At 47.9% G+C, this 25,799-nt stretch overlaps 1 protein-coding gene across 1 annotated transcript; it reads right to left on the reverse strand.

Moving 5' to 3' along the window:
• Window positions 1-495: 495 nt before the first annotated feature.
• Window positions 496-25,540, reverse strand: CHST7 (carbohydrate sulfotransferase 7). Its single transcript, XM_028113335.2, has 2 exons — window positions 23,843-25,540; window positions 496-1,103 (listed from the first exon to the last, which is right to left on the reverse strand). Exon 1 carries the CDS (start codon window positions 25,344-25,346, stop codon window positions 23,886-23,888), a length of 1,461 nt encoding a protein of 486 aa, XP_027969136.1. The 5' UTR covers window positions 25,347-25,540; the 3' UTR covers window positions 496-1,103; window positions 23,843-23,885.
• Between the last annotated feature and the right edge of the window lie 259 nt (window positions 25,541-25,799).

Here is a 25,799-nt window from a genome sequence, read left to right on the forward strand (position 1 = left end):
CAAATCCGGCCCAGCACTTATTTTTGTAAATGAAGTTTTATTGGAATGCACTAGGCTCCTTCATTTGCACAATGTCTTCGACAGCTTTCATGCAGAGCTCAGTAGTTGTGACAGGAGTGAGCAGCAATGTGCGCATAAAGCCTGGACCATCTGACTTCCTACAGCAAAGGATTTTGCCAAACCCTGCTTTAGGTGCTTGAAAAACTTGAGTTTCAAAATAGGGGCTAAAAATCACAGCACCAAACGTCTGCGATTATTTAAACGTGCCTTGGGATTAAGAGAAACACTTTAAATCTGGTCTGTGTTGTAACTTCTGGCCTACAACAGTGGTGAACAGACTTTGAGTGTTAGTTGCTAAGATTCTTGAACTCGATACAGTTTCCTCGATAGTCTTCATGAATTCCTTTGTATGCAGACTGGCTTTTCCCCGAACCACGCAACTGAACTTCATCAAAAAATCATCCTAGCAAAACAAAACGAATCTTGTCATTAACATGGACTCCGGAGTCATTTAATAGTATTAATTACACAAACACCAGACAAAAGAACTTGCAAGTGAAAATTCGTGTCAGCTCGTTAGGGTTCTCCCACCCCAGGGAGAGAAATCACTTCTTAAAAATTGGTTTAGGGGCAGGTGTAGGGGGAGCTCTTCAAAAAAGAGCTGAACGAGTCCGGTTTAAATTAACAGCACTCAGACCTCTTATTTAATATTAAGTAATGTAATCAAGGTACACAGGACTGCACTCGGCCCTTATTCACACTGATGTTTTGTCCAGGCACCCGCTGCTGATGGTCCGGACATGGTACCCGATCACGTCTCCTCTGTGTTCTGAGAACACCGCGTTGAAATAGCTCCAGCAGAGGCAGGTGCAGGCTGGGAACGAAAGCGTTTCCTACTGTACGGCCCTAATGATCCACATCGTACGTACTGTCACTTCCTTACTGAAAACTTCGTTTCAACCAACGTGTCGGTCGTCATTTAATAGCTGGCGACATTCCTGCTCCGCAGAGCTGCGCAGCGGGTGGTCCCCAAGCCGAGTCCCCATCTCTGCCTCCCCCGTGCTGGGGCGACATGCTGAGTGCCCCGCTGCGTGCTGGCTGACCTGAAAGGGAAGGGACAAAGCACGGTTTGAACCTCAGAACACAGAAAGCCCAAGACAGAAAGCCTGATGAACTCTGCCAATGGAAGGCCTCATTTATTTATTTATTTATTTTTTAAGATTTTATTCATTTATTTGACAGAGTCACACACAGTGAGAGAGGGGACACAAGCAGGGGGAGTGGGAGAGGGAGAAGCAGGCTTCCCGCCGAGCAGGGAGCCCGATGCGGGGCTCGATCCCAGGACACTGGGATCATGACCTGAGCCGAAGGCAGACGCCCAACTGACTTGAGCCCCCCCAGGCGCCCCATGAAGCCTATAATCTTCCTTCTCGAAGCTACATCCTCTGGGGCTGGAAGTCCATCCCGAGTCAGGAACTGTCGTTTCTGCTCTGTGAGGACAGGCCCGGAGAAAATGTGCCCCAAGAGGGATTTGGTGAGGATCAAGATGGGACAAAGACGGGGGCACCTCTGGCAGGATAACTGCGCCTTCTGCAACTGCTGCCAGGGTGCGGGGTGGGGGGTGAGGGGAACAGAACGCTCTGAGACCCACTGGGCAGAGTGGGGGGGCGGGGGAGAGCTGGGACCGAAGGTGTACCTTCAGGCACGGACCGTGTAACCACCCCTCCTCGGCTCTGCACTCTGGGTCACATGTGCCAAATAAATCACAAGCCAACAACGATCGGCTGTTCCGTAAAGCGGAGGCTGCCTATAAGTGACAAAACCCCCCCCCCAGCTTTCTACCTCTGGGGCATGTGAATGGTTTTCTTCTTTCATTAAGACACACTGCTTGTGTCACTGTATGGAAGCAGCAGAATGGCGGGCCGACTCGGCATGCCTGTGCTAGTTCTGCCACCAGTTTCTTGCTTTCCGGGGGCCCTTCCTCTCGTGCTCTGTGCCAAGTTGGACGTTATTTTCTAATGTGGTGAAACTGTCCATCAGCTCAAGAGGACTAGCGATGCAGAGTTTGGGGAAGAAGCATTTTCAAGATGATGAAAAGTGTGCAGTCAAGATTCACATTAAATAGTTAATTGCACAAATGCCCCGAGGCCTTTCTATGAACCTTTAGTATTGTTAGTGCAGGTTATTTGCACAGAGAAAGAGCCACCATGTCAGATTTCAGTATAATTTAGTTTAATGAAAACCAAGTTCCAGAAGGGCTAACTCTGGTTCCAGATAAGATGGAGCAAATGCACTTCTCCTTGTTCCTTCCACAAAGTGTCACTAGAATCCCCAAACATGATACATATGGCAAAGATAAGACTTTGGAGGCTGGGGAAAAGGCGGCGGACGGACTGCAGACCTTGGGAAATGAGGGACAACAGACTTGTGAGTTCCCTCGGTTTTCTTTCTGCTTCCCCCATATCCTGGAATAGACACCGAAGATACCAGCAGCCCAGAAGTGCAAATGGTCAACGACCAAAAAGCCCCAAGAAAAGCCCATTATCTCTAGCCAAAGGACAGGGAAAGGGTCAGCCTAGAAGCCAGAAACGAAGCACCACACACACAAAACCCCCCACTCCTGTCAGCAGAGGACTAGCGGGAAGCCAGGACTTCTAGAGTCCCACCCCCACCTGGCAGTAACCAGGGGGTGCACCCCTTCCTCCACCAGCAGTGTCGGTGGAGGCCTGCTAAAAGAGAAGATCTAAATAAAATTCAGAGATTCAAATGTATCCCAAATATTCAGGACACCATTAAAAAAAAATCACTTGTCAAACCAAGAACCAGGGAAATTTTGACTTGAATGAGAAAGGATAAGTGACAGAAGCCAACACTGAAACAACACAGATTCTGAAATTATCCTCTCTCATCAGTATGCTTCAGTGAGCCATTAGGAACACACTTGAAACAAATTAAAAAATAGAAATTCTTGGCAAAGATATATATATATATAAAAGAACCAAATGGAAATTTTAGAACTGTAAAGTACAATAACCAAAATTTTAAAACCTCACTGGATGGGTTCAATAGCAGAATAGAGATGACAGAGTAAAGAATTAGTGAATGTGAAAAGAGAGCTATAGAAATTATCTAATACGAGTAGCAGAGAGAAGATAGAGTGAAAAAGGATGAACAGAGCCTCAGGGACCTGGGGTACTACAGTAACTGACCTATTCATTTCATCAGAGTTCCAAAAAGAGAAGGACAAGAGATTGAAGCTAAAAAAAGTACTCGAAGAAATATGGCTGAAAATTTCCCAAATTTGGCAAAAGATGTAAACCTAGAGATTCAAGGGGCTGAGTGAAACACAAAGAAATCTACACCAGGATACAGCATAATCCAACTTCAGGGAAGACACAGAAAAAATTCCTGAGAGCAACTAGAGAGAACTGATGCATTACTTACAGAAACAAGGCTTTGAATGTCAGTGGATTTCATATCTGAAAACATGGAGGCCAGAGGAAGTGGCACAATACTTTGCAAGTGCTGAAAGAAAATAATCGTCAATGCGGAGTTCTATATTCCACGAGAATATCCTTCAGGAATGAAGGTGAAATAAAGACATTCTCAGACGAAGGAAAACTAAGAATGTGTTGCCAACAGAACTGCTGTAGAAGAACCACTATAGGAAGTTCTTCCAACAGAAAGGAAATGATAAAAGAAGGAAACAAAGCATCACAAATGAAGAACAGAAAATAGGAGTCAATTTAACAGACTATCCTCTTGAGTTTAAAGAATTACATTTGATAGTTGAGGCAAAAATTATAACACTGTGTGATGTAGTTCTCAACATGTATAGAAAAAAAAAATACTAGAGAATTACAAAGGGGACAGGATAAAGGAACCTAAAGGGACATGAAGTCTGTATACTTCCACTTGAGGTAGTGAAATGTTGAGACCAGTAGATTGCAATTAGTTGCAAAAGCACTAAAATAAGCATACAAACAAAAATACCTTAAAATGCTGCAGATAAAATGAAGTTCTTAAAATTATTCACATAACTCACAGGAAAACACAAACAGGGAAATGGGAACAATAAACAGAGGGAACAAACAGAAATCAAGTTTTAAAAATAGCAAATTTAAACCCTACAAGATCAATAATCATATTAAATATAAATGGTCTAAATTCACAAATATACAAAAAGAGACCAGCAGAATGGCTTTAAAACATGACCCAACAAAATGCTGTCTATAGGTGGGTTGAAAGTAAAAGGATGAAAAGAATGTGCCATATAAACATGAATTGAAAGAGGAGTCGGTGGTGTGAGTCCTGGACACTTGTCATGAAGGAGTCTAGTGAGCTACTGCCATATGCTAAGTCTGACGTCACCAACCAGCTTACAGGTTTGCAGTTGAAAATGGGCATGGTTGTAAGCTCAGACAGTTGCAGATCACTAAGTGTCCTTATGTTGCAGTGATGCTAAAAGTGGCAGTTCAGGCCAAGTAAAGAACAAGTCCTTTGAAATGACAATTTCAGAATTTCTACAGGCAAAGAAATTGCTACGATTATTGAAACTGTGTGAAAACTGATTGGTTGATAAATTGCTATCATTGCTCTAAAATCACAGGCTTCACTTTCTGCAACAAAACTGCATAAGGACCAAAGGATATTTACTGAATGAAAGTTGCATTTTGGTTTTTCCATTTTTTAAACAATAATCAGAAAAACAGGAATTAGTGGTGATCAATGCACAACTTTCTGAATGTACTAAAAGCCATTGAACCAGACACTTTAAAGGGTGAATTCGGTGGTATGTGAATTACATCTCAATAAAAAAAAAATCAGGAAAAAAAGGGCATCTGTGTGGCTCAGTCGGTTGAACATCTGACTCTTGATTTTGGTTCAGGTCTCAGGGTCATGAGACTGAGCCCCACATCAGGCTTTGTGCTAGGTGTGGAGCCCGCTTAAGATTCTCGATCTCCCTCTTCCTCTGCCCCTCCCAACCCCTCATGCTCTCTCTCTAAAAATAATCAGAAAAAAGAAGAGTGGTTATATTAGTATCAGATAAAATAAACATTGGAGCAAAGAAAATTACCAGGGACACCAAAGGAGGGTACATAATGGTAAAAAGGCTCAACCCACCAACAAGACATAGCAATCCAAAATGTCTACATATGCAGCAAACAACAGAACTTCCAATTTTCTGAAGCAAACCTGAAGGAACAGAAAGGAGAAGTAGACCTGTCCACATTTATACTTGGAAACTTCAATACTTCTCTCTCAACAACTGACAGAATTACTAGACAGAAAATTAACAATGATAGAACTATATAATATCGTCACCCAAACAAGACTGAACTGACATTTATACAACACTCAACCTAATAACAATAGAAACACGTTCTTTTTTTTTAAGATTTTATTTATTTGAGAGAGAGAGAGACACAGAGAGAACATGAGCAGGGAGTGGGGCAGAGGGAGAAGCAGCCTGACATGGGGCTCGATCCCAGGACCCCGAGATCATGACCTGAGTCGAAGGCAGATGCTTAACTGACTGAACCACCCAGGCGCCTGTGAGACACATTTTTTTAAGCATGCATGGAACATTCACAGCACAGGCCATATCCTAGTTCATAAAACAAACCTGAACAGATTTTGAAGAACTGAAATAATAATAGTGTGTTCACTAATGATGGAATCAAACTAAGAATCTATATCAGAAAGACAGCAGGAAATTCTCCAGATCCTTGGAAATTAAAGAACACACAGAATTCTAAATAATACATGGAATATTAAACAATATATTCAATTAAAATGAATATGCAACATATCAAAATTTGTGAGACACAACCAAAGCAGTGCTGAGAGGGAAATTTATAGTATTAGATGCTTAAATGATGTATGGTCTCAAATCAATAATCTAAACACCTACCTCCAGAAACTAGAAGAAGATAAACACAAGTCAATCAGAGGGAAACAAGAGCAGAAATCAGTAAAATTGAAAACAGCAATGAAACAGGGAATCCCACTGCAGAACTCACAGGCATCGAAAGGATAAAAAACACTAAGAATAATTCTACGTACATAAATTTGACAACTTAGATGAAATGGACCAACTCCTCAAAAAGCACAAACTGCCATAATTCATCCAATATGAAATAGATAATTTGAAGTTATATAGCTATTAAAAGTGTAATTAATTGTTAAAAAACTCCCAAAGAAGAAATCTCCAGGCCCATTTACTTTCAATGGAGAATTCTACCAAATATTTAAAGTAGAATTAACACTAATTCTACACAATCTCTTCCACAAAATTATGAGGCCAGTATTACCTGATACTAAAACTAGACAAATACCAAAAAAACCCAATATCTCTCATGAACTTAGATGCAAAACTCAACAAAGTATTAGTAAATCAAATTCAACAATATGTGAAAAAATTTATATATCATGACTAAGTGGGGTTTATTCCAGGATGCAAAGCTGGTTCAGTTTCAATAATCAATCATGTGATCCACCATATTAACAAGCTAAGGAAGAAAAATCCAACACATCAATTGATGCAGAAAAGGCACTTCCATCCATTAAAGGCATTTAACATCTGTTCAGATGTTAGAATTTCTATTACAGAAATATAGAATAGAAATTCTCAGCAAACTAGGAATAGAAGGAAAATGCCTCAACTTGATTTTTAAAAATTCTACATAAACCTACATCTAACCTAATTCTTTATGGTGATAGACTGAATGCCTTCCCCCCCGCCCAAGATCAGGAACAAGGCAAAGACCTCTGCACTTGCCATTCTTATTCAACATAATATTAGAAGTCCTAGCCAATGAAATAAGGCAAGAAAAGGAAATAAAAGCCATGGTTACAGGAAAGGAAGAAATAAAACTGTCCCTATTTGCAGGTGATATGATTATATACATAGAAAATCCCAGGGAATACACACACACACAACTAACAAGTGAATTCAAGTTTGCAGGTTGCAAGATCAAGATTAAATATCTATTTGATTTATATGTATACCAGAAATGAACATTTAAAACTCATACTATTTACAATCACTCAAAAGAAATGAAAAACTTAGATATAAATCTAACAAAACAAGTAAAGGACTTATACGCTAAAAACTACAAAACACCAATAAAAAAATCAAGTAAGATTGAAATCAATAGGGACGCATAACCATGTTCATGTATCGGAGGACTCAACAGTAAAAGATGTCAATTTTTCCCTCAAATTGATCTATATAGTAAAGATGTCAATCTCCCCCCAAATTGATCTATATAGAGATTTTAGAAAATTCCTATCAAAGTCTATCAATGCTTTTTGTAGATATAGACAAGCTTATTCTAAAATTTATGTGGTAAGGCAAAGAAACTAGAATAGCTAAAACCTTTCTGGAAAAGAATAAAGTTGGAATAAGCATTCTATTGTGTTAAGATACATATAACTACATTAATCAGAACAGTGTGGTATTGGTGGAAGGACCGACTCATAGATCAGTGGAGCAGTAAAAGCCGAGAAATTGACCTACATATGTGTATGGCTAACTGATTTTTGACAAAAAATGAAAAAGCAATCTATTGGAGGAATGACAGTCTTTTCAGTAAATGGTGCTGAAGCAGTTAGACATCCACAGGCAAAAACTAACCCTTTACCTAAATCTCACACTTTAAACAAAAACTAACACAAAATGAATCATAGAATTAAATGTATATAGAGATAAGTTCATTCTAAAATTTATAAGGAAAGACAAAACATACAAAATGTTTATGAGAAAACACAGGAGATACTCTTCAGGACCCTAGGGTCAGGCAAAGAGTTCTTAGACACAGCAGAAAATGCACAGTCCACAAAAGAAAAAATTGTTAAGTTGGACCTCATCAAAATTTACAAACTTTTGGTTTGCAAAAGATCTTGTTAAGAGGATGAAAACACAAGACAGACTGGGAGAAAATATTTGCAACCACATATCTACCAAAGGATTTTTATCTAGAATATATAAATAACTCTCAAAATTCAAGAGTAAAAAACAAACAATCCAGTTAGGAAATGGGCAAAACACCTGAACCTGCATTTCACCAAAAGGAGAGAGGGGTGGCAAATAGGCAGACAAAAAGATGTTCAGTATCACTAGCCACTGGGAAAATGCAAATGAAAACCACAAGGACATACCACTACACACCTAATAGAACAGCTAAAATACAACACAGTGACAATACCAAATGCTGGTGAGGCTGCACAGAAATTTGATCTCTCATACACTGCTGGTGGGAATGTCAAATGGTACAGCCACTCTCAAAAACCGGTGGGTAGTTTATTATAAAAACTAAACATGTATTTACCATATGATCTAGCAATTGTACTCATGGGTGTTCATCCCAGAGAAAGGAAGTGTTATGTCCGCACAAAAATCTACACACCAATATTCACAGAAGCTTTACTTGTAATAGTTAAAAACTGGAAGCAACACAAATGTCCTTCAGTGGGTTAACAGTTAAACAAACTGTGGTACGTCCATACCATGGAGTACTACTCAGCAACGAAAAGGAATGAACTATCAATACACGTGACAACCTGGCGACCCTCTAGAGAACTCTGCGGAGAACAGATGACCTCAAAAGGTCACATACTGCATGATTCCATTTATGTAACAATCTTGCAATTATACAGTTATAGAGATGGTGAAGAGCTTAATGTTTGCCAAGGAAAGGTTGGATGGCATGGGGTCTATGATTATAAAGGGGTAGCCCAAGAGATTTTCTTTATGCTGGTGGAGCAGTTCTGTACGTTGATTGTGGTAGTGTTTACACATATCTATACGTGACCAGGTTCCACAGGTCTGTGCACACATACACACAAAATGAGTGCACGTAAAAACCGTTGAAAACTGAGGTCTGTAGGTCGTACCAAGGTCAACTTCCTGGTGTTGACAGTGACCTACGTGAAAGATGCGGCCTCTGGGAAAAGCTAGGTGAAGGATGCTCTGGACCTCCCTTTACTGTTTTTGCAACTTCCTAGGAGTCAGTAATTATTTCAGATTTAAAAAACTGTTCCTCTGCCACTGTTTCTTTGTGCAATGTGTTCAGCTCTCCATTTGGGTTGTTTTTAAAAGACCCAGCAACAACGTGGCAGTAACTCGGGACGATTCTCTGTCAATAGCTCGCCAAGTGTGAAATGTTGCCTGGTCAGAGCCCATGTCCTGACAAATGTCCCGTTTATGGAGATAGTACCAGTCCGACCTCTGGACCCCAAAGTGCTCTTAAATCCTTTTATTAAAAATCTTTTTAAAAATTCATTTTATCTACCTGAAAGCTGTTTTCCACTCACGTTCAAATTTTTTTTTTTTTTTTAATCAAATCACCGGCTGGAGAAGGTGGGAGGAGAGGAGCTCTGAAAACTCTGTGACTGCCTCTCTGGGGTCCATGAACAACTGTGCTGAAGTCCCGCTAATCCAAGCTGGGCAGCCCACAGTGTGCCTGCAGCAACCTAACAAGGCCCCTTCCTTCTTCACACTGGAGAGGGGTTCCTGTCCTCCCAGAGTTCCTGAACGTCACTGAACCAGGACAGAGATGCTCAGCATATACCTTCCAGTTCTGACGTCTGCCTCCATGGAGCCTACAGCCCCCAAATAGAACCTAAAAAAACCTCTCAGTGAATTTCCTAATATTTTCCCATTATTTTGGGTTGTGGGTTTTGGGTTTTGTTGTTTGGTTTTCTGTTTGTTTTTGTTTTTGAGGGAGAGAGTACGTGCACAAAAGTGGGGGGGTGGGAGAGGGAGAGAGAGAATTTAAGCAGACTCCCCACTGAGTGCAGAGCCCAAAGCAGCTTGATCTCACAACCCTGAGATCATGACCTGAGCCAGAAATCAGGAGTTGGATGCTCAACCGACTGAGCCACCCAGGTGCCCCTTAGGTTGCGTTTAAAACATAAGCATACCTGTGAATTCTTAATGTGATGTTCCCCCAAATTCTTAAGCCCCAGTGTCTTAGATACAGGATTAAAATTTTAATTCACTCCAGATCTCACTCTTCGTAATACTTTGGGGCCCTATTCATTTGAAGCTATGAAGGATTCAACTTTGTGGGCAAGTTTAAAAACCAGACCCTTGGTTTATCAGCAAGCTACAGTGACCAAGTACCTAGCATTGCTCCCCCCCCCTTTTTTTTTTCAGCTGCTGGGCGTTTGACAACGAAGAATTAAATTTGAAGCTACTAAACTTCTTGGTTGAAACGATTCCCATTTACCCAGAATCCGGGGAAAATAAAAATGTTTGCTACCGCCTCCAGCACCTAAAATGAGTGTAGACCCTTCTGGATATTCTTTTTTAAAGATTTTTTTAAATTTTTTATTTATTTGCCAGAGCACAAGTAGGCAGAGCAGCAGGGAGAGGGAGAAGCAGGAGATTCAGCAATTCCATTTCTGGGTATTTATCCAAAGACAATGAAAATACCAACTCAAAAAGATATATGCATCTCCGTGTTCACTGCAGCATTATTTATAACAGCCAAGACAAGGAAGGAGGCTTACCCTACACACTACTGAGAATCTTTAAGAATCTCCAGATCAGGGACGCCTGGGTGGCTTAGTGGGTTAAGTTAGCATCTGCCTCCGGCTCAGGTCCTGGGATCAAGCCCCACGTCGGGCTCCCTGCTCAGCTGGGAGTCTGCTTCTCCCTTTCCCTCTGTCCCTCCCCCTGCTTGTGCTCTCTAATAAAAATCTTTAAAAAAAAAAAATAAAAAGACCTATCCTGTATGATAACAGAAAACAGATAATAAAACAGTGCAATCAATTTACAGAATTCTAGAGATTTCAGTATATCACTGTTTGGTGAAGCTCACGAAAAGGGTTGTTTTCAAAATAGGTGGCACTGACATGTGAAGTCTTTCCTTAATACTCAATTCACAAATTCGCTTGCACTTTAAAAACAACAACAACAAAACCGATCATGTACTTAAACATTCAAAGTCATACTCCAAAGACCTGGGTGTATCTGACCTCCTTTGCTACAGTTCCCCTAGTCTTTAAATGACCAGCCGGGCCCTAAAGGCGGTGGGCTGCCCGACCAAGAGCCTGGCTGCCATCCAAGGGAGCGGAGCCCCACCGCGCCCCGCAGGCGGTTGGCTCGGCGGAGGCTCCGGGCGCTACGGTGCAGTAACTCAGGAAGGCACTCATAGCATTTTAATCACACTTCTGTCGACCTTCGAGGCCGGGATGGGGGAGGAGGAAGAATCGCCTTCCTGCTGGCCTTCGAGTTAGAGAACATTCGAGTCGAACAGAGGAACGCACAGCCCCGCCGCTCCCGGCGGCCTCCCTCACCACGTTGGGAGGCAGGAACCCGTCCCACCCCCCTCCGAGGGCATCTGCCAGCTTTACACGGACATCTCACTTCCCTCCTCCTATTGCACTTGGGAGATTTTTAGCCGCCCTTCTTCCAAGTGCTGCTCAGCGTCGCCTCCGGAGGTACCCCCCCCGGCCCCCCGCCCCTGCCCACACGCTTGTGCCAGGTGAGGCACCCGGCGTGGACGACCGAAAGCCGCTACGCAGATGCTCCAAGCCGGGGCCGGGACCCGGGGCTCGGGCTGAGATTTCCGGGTATTCAGCCGGGCCCGTTACCACGGGCGAATTACTCTCCAGCCCATTGTAACAGCCTTCCTCCTGGACCCACTCCAGGACAAGTGGGTCGAGCACGGGCGTTAGCCTCCTTTTCAGCGGCCACGGGTCCTCGCGGGGGCTTCTCCCAACATCCTACCCCGGCCCCACCCTCTGGGGAATGAGGTTACTGCCCAAGATCATCTGTTAACCCCCGCGAAGCTTTCTTAACCTTCCTGTTTTCACCTCAAATCGGTGAAATGCGGTGCTAAGGAAAACGGAAATGACTGACAGTGTTTACGACAATGGGGCCATCAAGTTGTTGGGGTTTCTTTTTTTTTTTTCTTTTTTAAGGGAGCTGCTTGGGGATAATGTGAAAATAATTCTTGAAAACCCAGAAATGTCAAAGTGCGAGCATTCCCTCACTGTGACTCTCAAAGCGAAATGTAATAGGAAACATTTAGTTAGCTCATGCAACCGCACCCCCCAAATTGCCTAGAAATGTACTTAAATAGCATAAATGTTATAAATTATTTCCAGACTTTCCGTGTGAAAAATTAAGCGGCGGGGGGGGGGGGGGGCTGTTACCAGTACATCTGCACTAGTCATACTACTTAAAACAACTCTCACTTCAGGTGAAAACGGAGTTTAAAAAAAAAAACCCACAAAAAGAACTCTTGCCTGGGGAGCAGGGGGAGAAACTAGGGGAGAAGCCACTTGCTGGGACGTGGGCAGCCCAGGTGGAGCTGAGCCGCCCCCCCCCCAACCCCCTCGCCGCTACAGGGAGAGAAAAGGACTCACTTCTCTGCTCCAGCAATCCACGGAAAACCTCAACCCCTGCGAGTCATTCATTGGTCAAGCCCCAGAGTCAGCCAGGGCCAAAATTAAATGGCCATTATATTTCCTCAATAGGCCAGGATAAAATAATAACAGGCTTCTAGTTTGATCATGCCCACCCCCAGCGAAAATATCCCAAGTTTCTGAGCTCACTCGAGAAAATGAATATGCTCCAAACCAGTATTTATGAAACTTGGAAACAGCTGAGTCTGCTTAGTTGGCTTTTGTTTTTCCCTTTCACTGAGCTGCTCCGAGGTATAATTTTAATTGGCATACATAATTGCTTTTGTGAGTAAAGTCATTCCTGACTCAAATAAAGGAACTGAGTCAGTATCTTATAATATGCATTTGATGGCCCACCTGCAGATGTTTGTCATCTACCAAGTGGGGGCAGCCCTGGTTAGTGGGGGCTCGGGGCTAGGAAGTGCCGGAGCTTGGATCTGTCATTCAGGCAGCCCTCTGGCCCCCACAGGGGCTATTGGTTAATGGAGTGGATGAAGGTTGGGGGGGGGTGGAGGGGGTCACTGGGGTGGGTCTCTGCACTCAGCTGGGAAGTCTGCTCGAGATCCTCTCTTTCTCTCTCTGCACCCCCCACCCCGGCTCATTCGCTCATGCTCTCTCCCAAATAAATAAATATATCTTTAAAAAGCAAATGGCACAGCAGCCGAGAGCAGGTTCACGTTGGCAAGGGAGGTCGGAGCAGGTAAACCAGTCCTCTCCCGGGCCCGCAGGACCGCCAGAGATTGCCATATTTAGGAGCAGGGCATGAAAATCTCTGGAGCTCGAAACTATTTCACTTTCCCTTTGCTGAGAAGTAAAAACAAAACAAAAATAAATTTAAAAGGCATTCAATAATGCTGGGAATTCTGTTGTTCTTTGGCAGGGTGTGTTTGTGTGTGTTTCTTTTCAGTCAACCATCTCTCTTCTTTGCAAAACAGTCCCCCTTGCCATCCCTAGCTGGGGGAGGCGGGGGAGCGGGGCGGAGTGCACAGAAAGGCAACAATTGTTTGCAGAACCTGAAAAATGTATTATTTTCCTTTATTACATCCCTGTTGGTGATACCCTTTATTAGATCAAGAAACAGCATCTACTTTTATTGCTCTTGAAATCCGAATATTCAACATAGGCCAGCTCTGGGCTGTATGAAAGGAGTCCTATTTTTGTCTGTTTTGGTTTTTTAATTTAAATTCACTGAGCCCACTGATAGTACATCACTAGTTTCAGGTGCAGCGTTCACTAAACTATCAGTTGCCTATCACACCCAGTGCTCACCCCATCCCGTGCCCTCCTTCGTGCTCATCACCCCCGTTACCCCAGCCCCCCCCACCTCCCCACCCACCCAGTAGCCCTCAGTTTGTTTCCCAGAGTTAAGAGTCTCGGAAGTTCTATTTTTAAAAACATTATCTTGGTTTTAGTCTTTTTGGCTTACTGTTCCCATAATCTCTCTGAAGCAGTGACAAGCTCTCTCTCGCCAGGCCTGGTCTCAGTCGTGGGGGGAGAGTGACCTCAAAAGCTCTGGGGCCTTCTTCCCTACTGCTCCCCTGAGCTGTATGTTCTGTAAAAACTGCTTCGGTTAGCCCCCCAAGTTCATGTGGGGGCTGCTCCTACCGTCCCTCAGTTTTGTCATCTGTACAAAAGAACGCCCAGGCTCGATCCCCTGCCTGCTCCCCATACCTCACAAATGATTCTGTCGTGTTCCATTTCTGACTTTCTGTTACGGCTGGTTTCTCTGCTTCCAGCCTGCTGGTTGCCATGACCAAGGGACATCCATCACACAACATTAACCTCTCCCAACTGGCCCTCTAGACATTTTGCATGTCAGGCCAGATTTGAGGCCTCTTGCTCAGGCAAGGCCCCGGGGACTGCCCTGAGTCCTCACAGCGCGCCGTGTGCCTTCTGGGGCTCCTTGGAACACCTGCCTGAAAGGCTGAACAGAAAGGGCTTCCATTCCACACGCAAAAACCCGTCTGCCTCAGTGGCTGTTTCCAGAATGTCGCTCTATGGCAAAGCTCCTTGCCACTCGCGTTGATTTCAGGGGAGGGGAGTCTGTTCACCCTGAACACGGCAGTCCTCGAGGTCAAACGTGGTGGTCGTCCTTTACCGCCTCTTAACCCCCTAACTGAAAACTACCCACTGTCGGCTGATGCCCCAGTTTCTGCTTGGCATCCCGCACGATGGTCTTTAATGTGACCGAGGCCAGCTGCAGATGTCACACCCGGACGCTGGCGTGGTGCCTGCAGGCTGGCGGGGGGGGGGGGAGGAAGGGGGCGGGGAGCAAAGCTGAAGGGCTCCAATTCTCATGAAGGCATCACTGAGCTCTGCGACTTTTCTCCAACTGAAACTGCTTCCTGTTCAGCTCCCAAACGGTTCTCCACTTCCCCGTGCTCTTGAACCTGGGCCAGGGCTGTTTCTTAGTCCTTACTGTTCTGATTCTATACCGCACCGAGGCAGAAATCTCTCTTTCAACAGAGCAAATTCTTCCAGCTCCGCTCCGGGGTAAGAGGCTGAGGAGCCAGGAGACCTGGCAGAGAGGGGTTCATTTCTAAGTCACCTTGTTCAACTGGGCCAGCGGGGCCACAAAAGTGAGACCAGCTTAGCTTTTTCAGTTTCTATTCTTCTCTGGGCTGTTCAGGCAGAGGGCAGCCTGAGAAAAGGCAGACTGAGGAATTTTAAGCCAAGTTCTTATAAATGTTTTTTAAAAGCATCGCGCGGACTATTTATATTACATTTGTATTCATGGGAAGAAAATCTCTGCCCAGGCTAAAAAAAAAAAAAAAACCTCTTTGAAAACCCTCTGAATCCTGTCTCAACAACTGTAAATGGGCACTTCTGGCCCCCACCCCCGCCCCCACCCCAGACTACAAAGAGGGCTCTCAGGAGCACAGAGAAAAATGTAGCAAGGGTTAAACCTTATTTAAAATCAGCCAGATTCCCCCAGTGAGAGTGTCCTGAAATAGCGGAAGTTCCAGTCCATAGGTACAACCCACTGCAACAGTACCAGAAGGCCATCCCAACAAGGAGCTTGCTAAAGCCCGCCGTCGTGCATCGGTGTGGCTTTATAAAAAGGTGATATTTTTATTTCAAAGTGTATCCAGTCCTTCAAAAGGATCACAGGAATGCCACTTGCCAAATACATGGGGGCTGCAGGAGGGCTAAGAAGGCAATTTCATCTGGGCATCCTGGTCACCACAACCCAAGATGTAGGCACCCCTTCACCGTCTGAGATGCGCTGTGGGGTCAGAGAGAGGCAGGGTTCGGGCAGGAAGCGTTTTTCCACCCACCACACTAGCCAAAATGAAAACATTCGGCAAAATCCACGCTGCTGAAAGTCTGGGAAACAGACACTCCCAGAAACAGCTGCGGGGAGTTGAACACTGGTACAACCTTGAAGAACTTCACCTCTCAAAATGCAAAACATGTACACCCTTTGCTACATAAGGTCACCCTACTGTAGATGTTTTTCTCAGAGATATACTTACATGTGTGCACACAACACTATTAAAAATGTAGCAATGAAATGTTGGGACTAGGAACTAGTTAAATATGTTATAATACACACCTATGGTGTTTTACTAGGTTTCATTATTTTATTTCTGTAACCTTTATTTTTTAAAAAAAACTAAATACATTTTATTTAACTTATATTTTTCAGAGGAGGGGAGCGGCAGAGGGAAGAGGGAGAGAGAATCTCAGGCAGAGTCCGCGCTGAGCGCGGAGCCTGACATGGGGCTCGATCTCACGACCGAGATCATGACCTGAGCCGAAATCAAGAGTCGGATGCTCAACCAACTGAGCCACCCAGGCGCCCCTATTTCTATAACCTTTAGATCATACGTCACAAATAAGATTTTGTCACAACCGGATTTAGTAGAAGCAGAGGAATCGAGTCCACTATTTTCTGAAACACTGGTACAAAAAAGGCAAGGGAACAGTGCCTTAGAAAAGATTATTCATAAAAGACCATCGGAAAAACCCCTAAGCAAAAGCTAAATAATTCATCACTAAGTTTAATATGAACAGGTACAGATTTATTACACTGAGCAGGCATTCAGTTCCAGGCTTAATCCCATAAATCTTTCCCTAAACATTACCAATCCTTCTAAAGGACAAATGCTTGAGCTCGGCAGCACTTTAGACACTGCTAGCTGTTGGAACATTCCACAGAAAAATGGAAAATAATTTTGCGAGAAGAGGATGGCAACAGTCAGCAGCCAGTATTCTCAGACTTTCAAATTACCAAAGAGCATATACAATTTTAGTCGAGAAAAAGTCCACATCTTTTGAAAATTAAAGTTTTAGAATGAAAAGCAACCTCCCCTCCCCCTCTTTAACAGGCACAGAGATACTGAAAACGTTCCTAAAAATCTAACTGGTTTACGTAAAGAAAAACATGCCCTTATTAGTTGTTAAATGCAGTCCGTCCGGAGACTCTTCAAACACAGGTGCTATTTGGACCCTCGGCCGGTGGCCAGGAACGGGTGGTGAGGGGGCCAGAAAGCAGCAAACAAGTTCCCCGGGTGTGTTCTCTGCAGCGCCTGACCGACTTCAAGTACTTCTCCAAAATAGTGATTTAGGCGCTCGGAGTGGCTCAGTGGGTTAAGCATCTGCCTTCAGCTTGGGTCGTGATCCCAGGGTCCCAGGATCGAGCCCCGCATCGGGCTCCCTGCTTAGCGGGAAGTCTGCTTCTCCCTCTCCCTCTGCCTGCCACTCCCCCTGCTTATGCTTTCTCTCTCTCTCTCTCTCTCTCTCAGGCAAATAAATAAATAAAATATTAAAAAAAGAAAAAAACAAAGTAAGTGATTGAGAATTTGGAACTTGTGAATTCTCTTCACCACCTTCTTCAGTCACGTTTTGGATAATCTCATCGTCGCTATCAGGTTTCTGGACTTGAGTAGATGGGAGCAGAAATCCAGTACAGCCAAGCACTGCGACTGCCCACAAATGGGGAGAATGGAAATTGGTGTGGCCACTTGATGGAAAACAGTGTGGCAGTGCCTCAAAAAAGTTAAAAATAGAGCTGCCATGTGATCCGGGAATTCCACTTCTGGGTACTTATGCAAAGGAAACAAACACACTAACTCAAAAAGAGATCTGCTCCCCCACGTGCACTACAGCATTATTCACAATGGCCAACACGTGGAAGCAACCTAAACGCCCATCAAGGGCTGAATGCACAGAGGCAACTTGGCTTGTCTATATACCATGGGCTATCAGTCAGCCATAAACCAGAAGGAAATCTCGTCACTTGTGGGAGTCTGGATGGACCGTGAGGACATTATGCCTATGAAATAAGTCAGAGAAAGACAAATACCATAGGACCTTCCTTAGAGGTGGAATCTAAAAACAAACTCATGGAGAGAAACCGGTGAAGGGGGTCGAAAGGCACAAACTTCCAGGTCTAAAATGAGGGATTCATGGAGATGTGGTGTACAGCACGGTGACTGTTGTTAATAATACTGTATGGCATATTTCAAGGTTGGTAAGAGAGTAGATCCTAAAAGTCCTCATCACAAGGAGAAACATGGTAACTACACCCGGTGACAGGTTAACTAGGCTGTGATCCTTTCACAATAGACACAAATACGGAATCACTATGCCGTGCCCCTGAAACTAACACGATGTCCTCAGTCAATTCTATCCCAATTACAAATTTTTAAGGAATTAAAATTGAAAAGATTTAACTACCCCAAAGAGGGCAAAATACGTTTGAATTTGCAGAAAACGTTTCTAGACAAATACAAGAAATCTTATTTCTTCTAGGAAATACATGTGGCTGCTTCTGGAAAGTAAGACTGGTGGGTATTTTATATCCCTATATGATGTAACTTTTAAACTTTCTCCACCATGTGTTTATATTATTTCTAAAAAAAAAAAATTGGAGGTGCTAGTTTCAACACAGCACCTGATTTCAATCCGCTGGCTGTGTTATCCTTGACAATTACCCAACCCGTCTGGGTTTGTTTCACCATCTGCAAGCGGGGCTGCTATGTACCTCACGTCCCTGCGACGAGGACCAACTCCACACAACACGCGTGTAGCGAGTAACACAGTGCTCAGGACAGGCACGCAATAAATGCCACCTCCCCTTAGCTCCAAGAAACCCCGGAAATCCTCTTAACCTCTGTTCTTACCAGCAAGAACGCTAAAGGCAAAAAGGTTTAGGGGCCTGCCTACTGACAAGATACTTCCTGTCAATCAAGAGATAACCAGGAGAGTCAGGCCCTAAAGCCTGGGTTCCCACCCCCTCACATAAAGACTTGATTTCCTATGCCCTAAGGAATGACTCTATAACTTACCTCATGGCCACACCTCACTTTGGTAGGGCCGGCCTCCTCCCCGGCCTCACTCACCGGACTGGAGGAGTCTTGATTTTTCCTTAAACACCAAATCCACCAGCAACTGAGGGGGTCCGGGCAGGACCCCCGGGAAGGCAGCCCCACAGGGGAGCTCCAATTACGTCTTGCTCAAAGGCAGCACTAACCCCATAAGGAAATAATAAGGATTTGGATGTGGGTGTGTTTAAAAAACAAAACAACACACCCCCCATCCTAATTTCCAGCCCTCTGGCTTGAACACAGCACCTGCCTCGACTTACGATCGGGAATTTATTTTTTTTTAAGATTTTATTTATTTATTTATTTGAGAGAGAGTGAGAGCAGGGGGAGGGGCAGAGGGAGAGGGAGAGGCAGACTCCCCACTGAGCACGGAGCCCGATGCGGGGCTCGAACCCGGGATCCCAGGATCATCACCTGAGCCGAAGGCAGACGCTTAAGTGACTGAGCCGCCCAGGCGCCCCTGGCCGGGAATTTAAATGGATTTTGTTGAATGAGAAATTCTATGTGGGGACAATGTTTAACGAATGACTGTTCTGTGTTTAGGCAAGAGATTCTGCTTTGAGTGATATTTACGCATAAGCCGTTTGGGGCGTAGTATCCTGATTAAGATGGAACGACATTGAAAACGCCTTGGTGGGGACTTGGTGGTAGCTGGTCATTTTCTGTTTGGATGGTTTCCTTAGAAAGCTTTCTGATCGTTGGGTTATTAGTTTACGGTGCACTTACCTCCTTTCCTAAATTCGTTCAAAGGGTCCATCTGGGGCACCTGGGTGGCTCAGTCAGTTGAGTGACTGCCTTTAGCTCAGGTCATGATCCCGGAGTTCCAGGATCGAGTCCCGCGTCGGGCTCCCCACTCAGCGGGGAGTCTGCTTCTCCCTCTGACCCTCTCCCCTCGCATGCTCTCACTCTCTCTCTCAAATAAATAAATAAAATCTTTAAAAAAAAAGGGGGTCCATTTATCTGGTCAAGGACAAAGACCAAGGTGTCTTAAATGCCTACCGGAATGAAATCTTGGGGCCTCCCCCAGGCAGAGGTCAAGGGGAGACATGCTGAAAAGGACCGGACAGCACATCCGTCTGTTTGGATAGTGTGTACAATGATGGGTTATTAGGTAAAAAGCCAGGACAGCAAAGCATTTAAAGGAATGTGAGAGGGTGATTAAGTGGAGCTGTGGATAATTGAAGACAGTTTTTCCCTTCCCATATTAACACCATCTTCTTGGAGCCTCACAGCTCCAAGTTCCTTTACATAAAATGCGGTGGCACACACTTCGCTGCTCACCCACAGCCCTCCAGTCCCCCACCTGGATCATGTTCCCGGGCAAGAGCCCCGCCCAGGCGACGGACCAGGACTGGTCCGGGCCGCGGTTCTCCACTTTGGCTGGCCCGCACAATCACCTGGCGAGCTTTTGGACTATCCCAATGCCTGGACCCCACCCCGGACCAATGAAATCAGAATCCCTGGGTGTGGAGCCCAGGCACTGACATTAATTTAAAAAAAAAAAAGCCCCTCAGGTGAATGTAATGCTCAGCCAGGGCTGAGAACCACGGGTCTAAGCCAATCATTGACCATCCCGTTTTCCCTTTTGCCAATTACTGGGCTCGTGCGGGCCATGTGAACGAGTGCCAGCCAGTGAGAAATAATAAAAGGACGTCGGCCGGGGGGCGGGGCAGTTCTGGGAAGCTTTTATAACCAGATTGAAGGCGAGACACATGAGGGAAAACTCCTCCGCCCCTTCCTTACTAACCAGCTTCCTTCCTTCCTGCGTTTTAACAACCCTGCATAGCTATGTGAGGAAGTGATGCTGGCAGCTGAGGCTACCATCTTGTGACAGTGGGAGAAGACGCTGCTGAAGGAAAGCCAAGAAGGTGGCAAAGACAGCAAAGGGCCTGAGTCCTTGGTGACTTGGTTTAGGGTGCTGTGGTCCCCCACCCAGGCCTGAAAAATGGTGCCCTGACTCCCTCCCTGCCATATCCTGGCCGTCAGGCATAGGCCGGCCAGAAGCTGATCTGGTTAACTCAGGGGCAGTCCCCCTTCCCTGCTGGGCTAGGGGTGTCACCAGCTAGACCCCCCAAGGCCTGACCTTGACTGCCACCTGCTTGTACTCACTGACCCTTGTCCCACGTCTTTCCTTAAGCTCGTCTTCCCGGCTTCTCTCTTAACTCAGGCAAATGGAGACCAAAAACACCCCTCGAACTATAGAGACCGCTCTGACGAGGCCTCCAGGCAGCCCAGACCGCTTAGGCCAGTTTGAGCATAACCGCCCCCAGCCCCACTCGCACCTGTGCCGATGACCACGGAGTGACCTCTAGAATGACCGACAACTACTTGTACACCTCGTTGTAATACCAAGATCTCCGCCCAAGGAGCACAAGCCTCCCTTACATAACAGGTGTATATCGGCAGGTGTCCTTAAGGCGCATGCGCGGCCTCATGCCCGCCTCTACAGACGATCCCAAGGCTCCCCTACCTAAATATTCATCCTAACCCTAAACAAAAGGAACCCATTCACCCTTGCTCAGGGAGTCACGGCTTTGGAAGTTATTGCCCGTGATCTTACTTGATGCAAATAAAGTTTCCCTTGTGCAGCAACTCCACCTGCTGTATCTGTGACTCACCAAGGAGCCATCTCCCGTCGTGGGTTCGGTTACCGGGTGTGGATGACGCCCCGCGGGAAGGCCAGCCAGGGGGAGGGCTGCTACTGAGTCGCCGGCTTTCCTGCGCAGGTGCTCCCGGCAGCTCAGGGGTATTTTATTGATTCATTCAGCAGCTGGAGCTTATGCATAATAAGGCTAAGTGTGTTTTCCATCCCAGCCTATACTCTTGGCCTGGCCCAGGGGCCAAAGGTGCTGCGAGGGGACACGAAGGGGGCCGGGTAAGGAGAGATGCTGAGCGCGGGGCTCTAACACCCACGCTGCCCCACCCAGGCCAGGTGTGACTTTGGGCAGGTTACCTGACTTAGAGCTCTGAGTCCCGGATTCATCTGTAAAACCGATACTAGGTCAAAGTAATGACACCTGTACAATGCCTACCTTGAGGCGCGGCACAGGGGGATCCATCCCCTTCCGCGGAGAGTGGGGCAGATTTTTTGGCAATCCCTCAGTGGATCAGTAAGGTTATCTTTCTAGGAACCAGGAATACGCGCGTTATGATGAATCCACTGGCTGGTGGCGACATGGTTAAGTGCCCAATAATTCCAGCAGAAGTGTGGGACGAAGGGCTCAGTCACCAACGTACGGAAAGAGCCTAGAGCTTGCTCCCAGATGTCCCTGCAGCCCTGCAAAGGAAGCCTCACTGGCCTTCGGAACAGCGGCACCAACGTCACGCACCCAGATCCTAACTTCCTAAAGGAAGGATGCAGATTGTACCCTCTACCCTCCTCTCTATTCCTTTCTTACTTCACCCGAGTCTGAGCTCACCAAATGCTAGTAAAAAATGAAAACAAGGAAGGTTTCTGGGAGATCGTCAGTTCTTAAAGCCATAAAAAGGCTGCAGAACTCGTCCCAGAGAGGCTTTCCCCCAGGCCTGCGAGGGAGGGTGAGGGGCCATTATGCTACTTACATCTGCAAAAACAGGATTAGCAGATGAAAGGATGTTTTTGTTAAGATGTGACAAGTCACCCTGTGCCTTACCTTCCTTTGCTCTGGAAATCAGGAAAGAACACAGACTTCCTAGCAATTACAGACTGACCATGAAAACCCCTTGATTACTGGGAGAAAAATCAGTCAGCTTCCGAAAGCATCTGCAGCCCTGGTCTATGAAACAACAACCAAATCCATCCTCATTAACATCTTCAACTTTGTCCTCAGAGCTTCATCCCAGGGGAATACTGGATTACACTATAAAATAATGAATGGAAACTTAACTCACTTCCGCCCACCCGGCCCGGCTTTTCCTCCTCCTCTGGACTGCACAGGGCAGAAGCCTGCCCCCTTCCAAGTCACACAGAGTTTGGGGAAACGCGTTCCCATACCGCTAACTAGACTCCTAAGGTCAGCATGGTGCAGAACAAACAAAGTACAGGCCAGACACGGACCCAGACACGGACCACACGCCGAGGTCGTTTACGCCCCATCTTAGCATCTTCGGATGGATGCTTTGTAGAGAAAGGACACACAAAACTGGGAGGGGGGATGTCTTTCCGCAGCTGAAGCTGTTTCTGCCACTCTTAAGATTCCCTCTCCCAGAGGGATGGGGCAGGGTGCAGAAAGCTCAGCCCTCGGGTCTTGTCGGCACAAGAGGAAGCTGACTAGGCAGCTCCTGTGACCTGACGTGAATGGGATATGGTCCAATATCCTGCCAACGGCCAGCCGTGGAGGAGGATGGGTGGCAGGGAGATGCTCCATGAGCCAGGGGAAAGCAAAGTCCGTTCTATGCGGCTAGCCCACAGCAGGAGACACACGTGTGCAAAAACCGTCGCGAGTTAAAGGCCTTGTCTACACCTGATGCTTAGTAACTTAGAAGGCACGGCCTGGAGCTGCGCTTTAGGGAAACAGAGGCAGAGAGTAAGTGTGAAAAAGATTAGGGGCAGGGAGGATAAGAGTCGATAACTTTGCACCAAACCCTGCTTTGGGCTTTCTCTGCGCCTGCAAACACTGTTGCACAGTTTCCCCACGGGAACAGACTGGTGTCAAGATAAAATCCATCAGCCTCAAATGGCCCCCGAAATCAGATACTTTTCATGTCAATTTCCAGTCTCAAGTTCCATGATGACTGTTTCACGAACCTTCTTCACTCTCTTCAGACCTCTTCTCTCTCCCTCTCCTCGCCCCAGTCTCTCAACAGGTGACCGACCTTAACTCCTACTTCATTGGGGGGGGGGGGACCGGGAGTGCGGAGACCTGGGTTCCGCCTCAGCCAAACTTAACCCCGCTCGTCTCAGGGCCCTCCTCTGAGGGGGAAGGTGGCTACGCTGGCGATCCCGACGAGTCTCTTCCAAATTCTACCAGCCGCGCTTTCCCACCCGCTCGGATCTATTCAGCCAGGGTGAGATCTGGGACGGCATCCGCTCCCCACCCCTTCCCCCTGCAGGCTGGTCTGAGCTCCCCAAAGACCCTTCCCTGCCCGCAACCCGCCCGGGGCCACCTTACCCGGATCCGTCCCGGGGGCGCGCGTTGGGGGGGGGGGCAGGGGCTACGTGGCACCGTCGGTCTCGGTCTCAGGCGGCTTCTCCTCCTCCACGGGCGACTCCAGCTCGCCCTCCTCTCCACTGCGAGGGTAGGCCAGCAGGCGCATGGCTGGAGCGCAGGCCGCCTCCACCTGGCGCACCTGCTCTCGGCTCAGGCGCTCGCGCCAGGCGTGCACGGCCTCGCGGGCGTCGCGCGCCGACAGGTGGAAGGGTCGGTCGGCGCCGTAGGCCGCGCCCCGCGTCATGTTGAGCGCGAAGGCGTCGAGCGCGGCGAGCGCGCGCAGCCCGGAGAAGCGCAGCAGGCGGCGCAGCTGGGTGCGCGGCTGCCGCACCAGGTCCTCGTAGCGCAGCCTCAGGTAGCGGCGCCGCAGCCAGGCGGGCGCGCCGCGCGCGAACAGGAGGTCGCGCAGCCAGGCTTCGCAGATCACCTCGAGCGCGCCGGTCAGGAAGAAGTCGGCGCGCGGTGCGGCAGGCAGGGCGCGGGCCTGGCCCCCGGGCCGAGCGCCCACGCCGTGCGCCAGTAGCACGCGGTGGAAGCGGTCGCCCCGCTGGCGGGTGCGCAGCACCTGGATGCTCTCGCGCAGCAGCCCCTGCCTGGACTTGAGGCGCGAGTTGTGCACGGCCCGCGGGTCGCGGAAAAGTTGCACCACCTTCAGGTTGAGGCCGGGGTCCCGCAGCAGGGGCACCAGCACGCCCAGGTCGAGGAGGCGCACGTCCTTGATGACCACCACCGGGTACTTGCGGCACTCGGCCTCCAGGGCGCGTAGAGCCACGGGCGGGCAGCTGCGCTCGCAGGCGGCATCCTCGACGAGGCCGACCTCAGCGCGGGCACGGGGCGCGCCGGGGCACAGCGGCGGCGAGCAGATGACCTTGTTGGTCCGCCAGCGAAAGAGGGCGGCCGTGGTGAGATTGGCTGCGCCCGGGGCGCGCGCGGCGGAGTCCCCCGGCGGCGCGTACAGCCGCAGCACCGAGAAGTCGCAGCGGAAGAGCGAGCGCAGCATGTCGCGCAGCGCGCCCTGCAGGCTCTCGGCGTCGCCCGGATACAGCGCCTGCCATAGATGCCACATGGGCTCGTACAAGTAGAAAACGTCCGGGTGCTGGTTAAAGAGCTCGCCCAGGAACGACGAGCCGGTGCGCCAGGTGGCATGCACATAGATGTGCTGCTTCTCGCGAGACACCGCCTCCCCGACGGCGCCGCTGAGGTTGCCCGGGGGCCAGGGGGGCTGGCCCGCGTCCCCCTCCGCGGCCGGCCGCGCCTCCCCGCCCTGTTCGCGCTCGCCCGCCGCCGCCGCCTCCAAGCTCCAGACTCCCAGGCTGCGCTGCACGCCGGGGCAGTGCCCGGCGCCCTTGTCGCCGTCGCGGCCGCCGTCCAGCACGGAGGGGATGAGCAGCAGCACCAGCGTGTACAGCACCAACAGCAGCGCAAACTTGCAGTACTCCCGGCGCCGCCGCCGCCGGCCCTTCATCGTTCACCGAGCCCCCCACCCTCCGAGCGGGTGGGGCGCCCGTCCTCTCCCCTTCCTCAGAAATCCCGTCCCGAGTCCGCTCCTCCGGCCTCTTCGGGCCCCTCTGCGCCGGGAGCGGGAAGGAGGAGCGGAGCGACCGACCGGGGCCGTGCATCCACCAGGGGGAACTCAGGAGGCGGTGGTGCTGGTGGCGGCGCCCCTGCCCTCTCTCGGCTCAGCCGCTGGAGAGCCGCCTATTGGCTGCTTTGGCCACCGCCCGCCCCGCCTTCAACCTCGCTGCTTCTCCCCGCCTCTTTACCCGCCCGGGATCGCCCACGGCTCCGCCAGATCTGGGCGGGATTGCCGCGGGGTGGGGACGATGGTTGGGGCGCACCGAGCCAGACCCCACCTTTCCCCAACCCCTCCGTCGTGAAGTCAAGTCTTCATGAATCGACTTCAGGCAAGGGAGGGGCT

The sequence above is a fragment of the Eumetopias jubatus genome, unplaced genomic scaffold, assembly GCF_037043125.1.
Source record: "Eumetopias jubatus isolate StellerSeaLion01/CBP00866 unplaced genomic scaffold, mEumJub1_p1.0 scaffold_11, whole genome shotgun sequence".
NCBI lineage: Eukaryota > Metazoa > Chordata > Mammalia > Carnivora > Otariidae > Eumetopias > Eumetopias jubatus.

Bases quoted from the DNA above. Each gene is read 5' to 3' on its own strand.
- CHST7 (XM_028113335.2), bottom strand. From the start codon at position 25,346: ATGAAGGGCCGGCGGCGGCGGCGCCGGGAGTACTGCAAGTTTGCGCTG.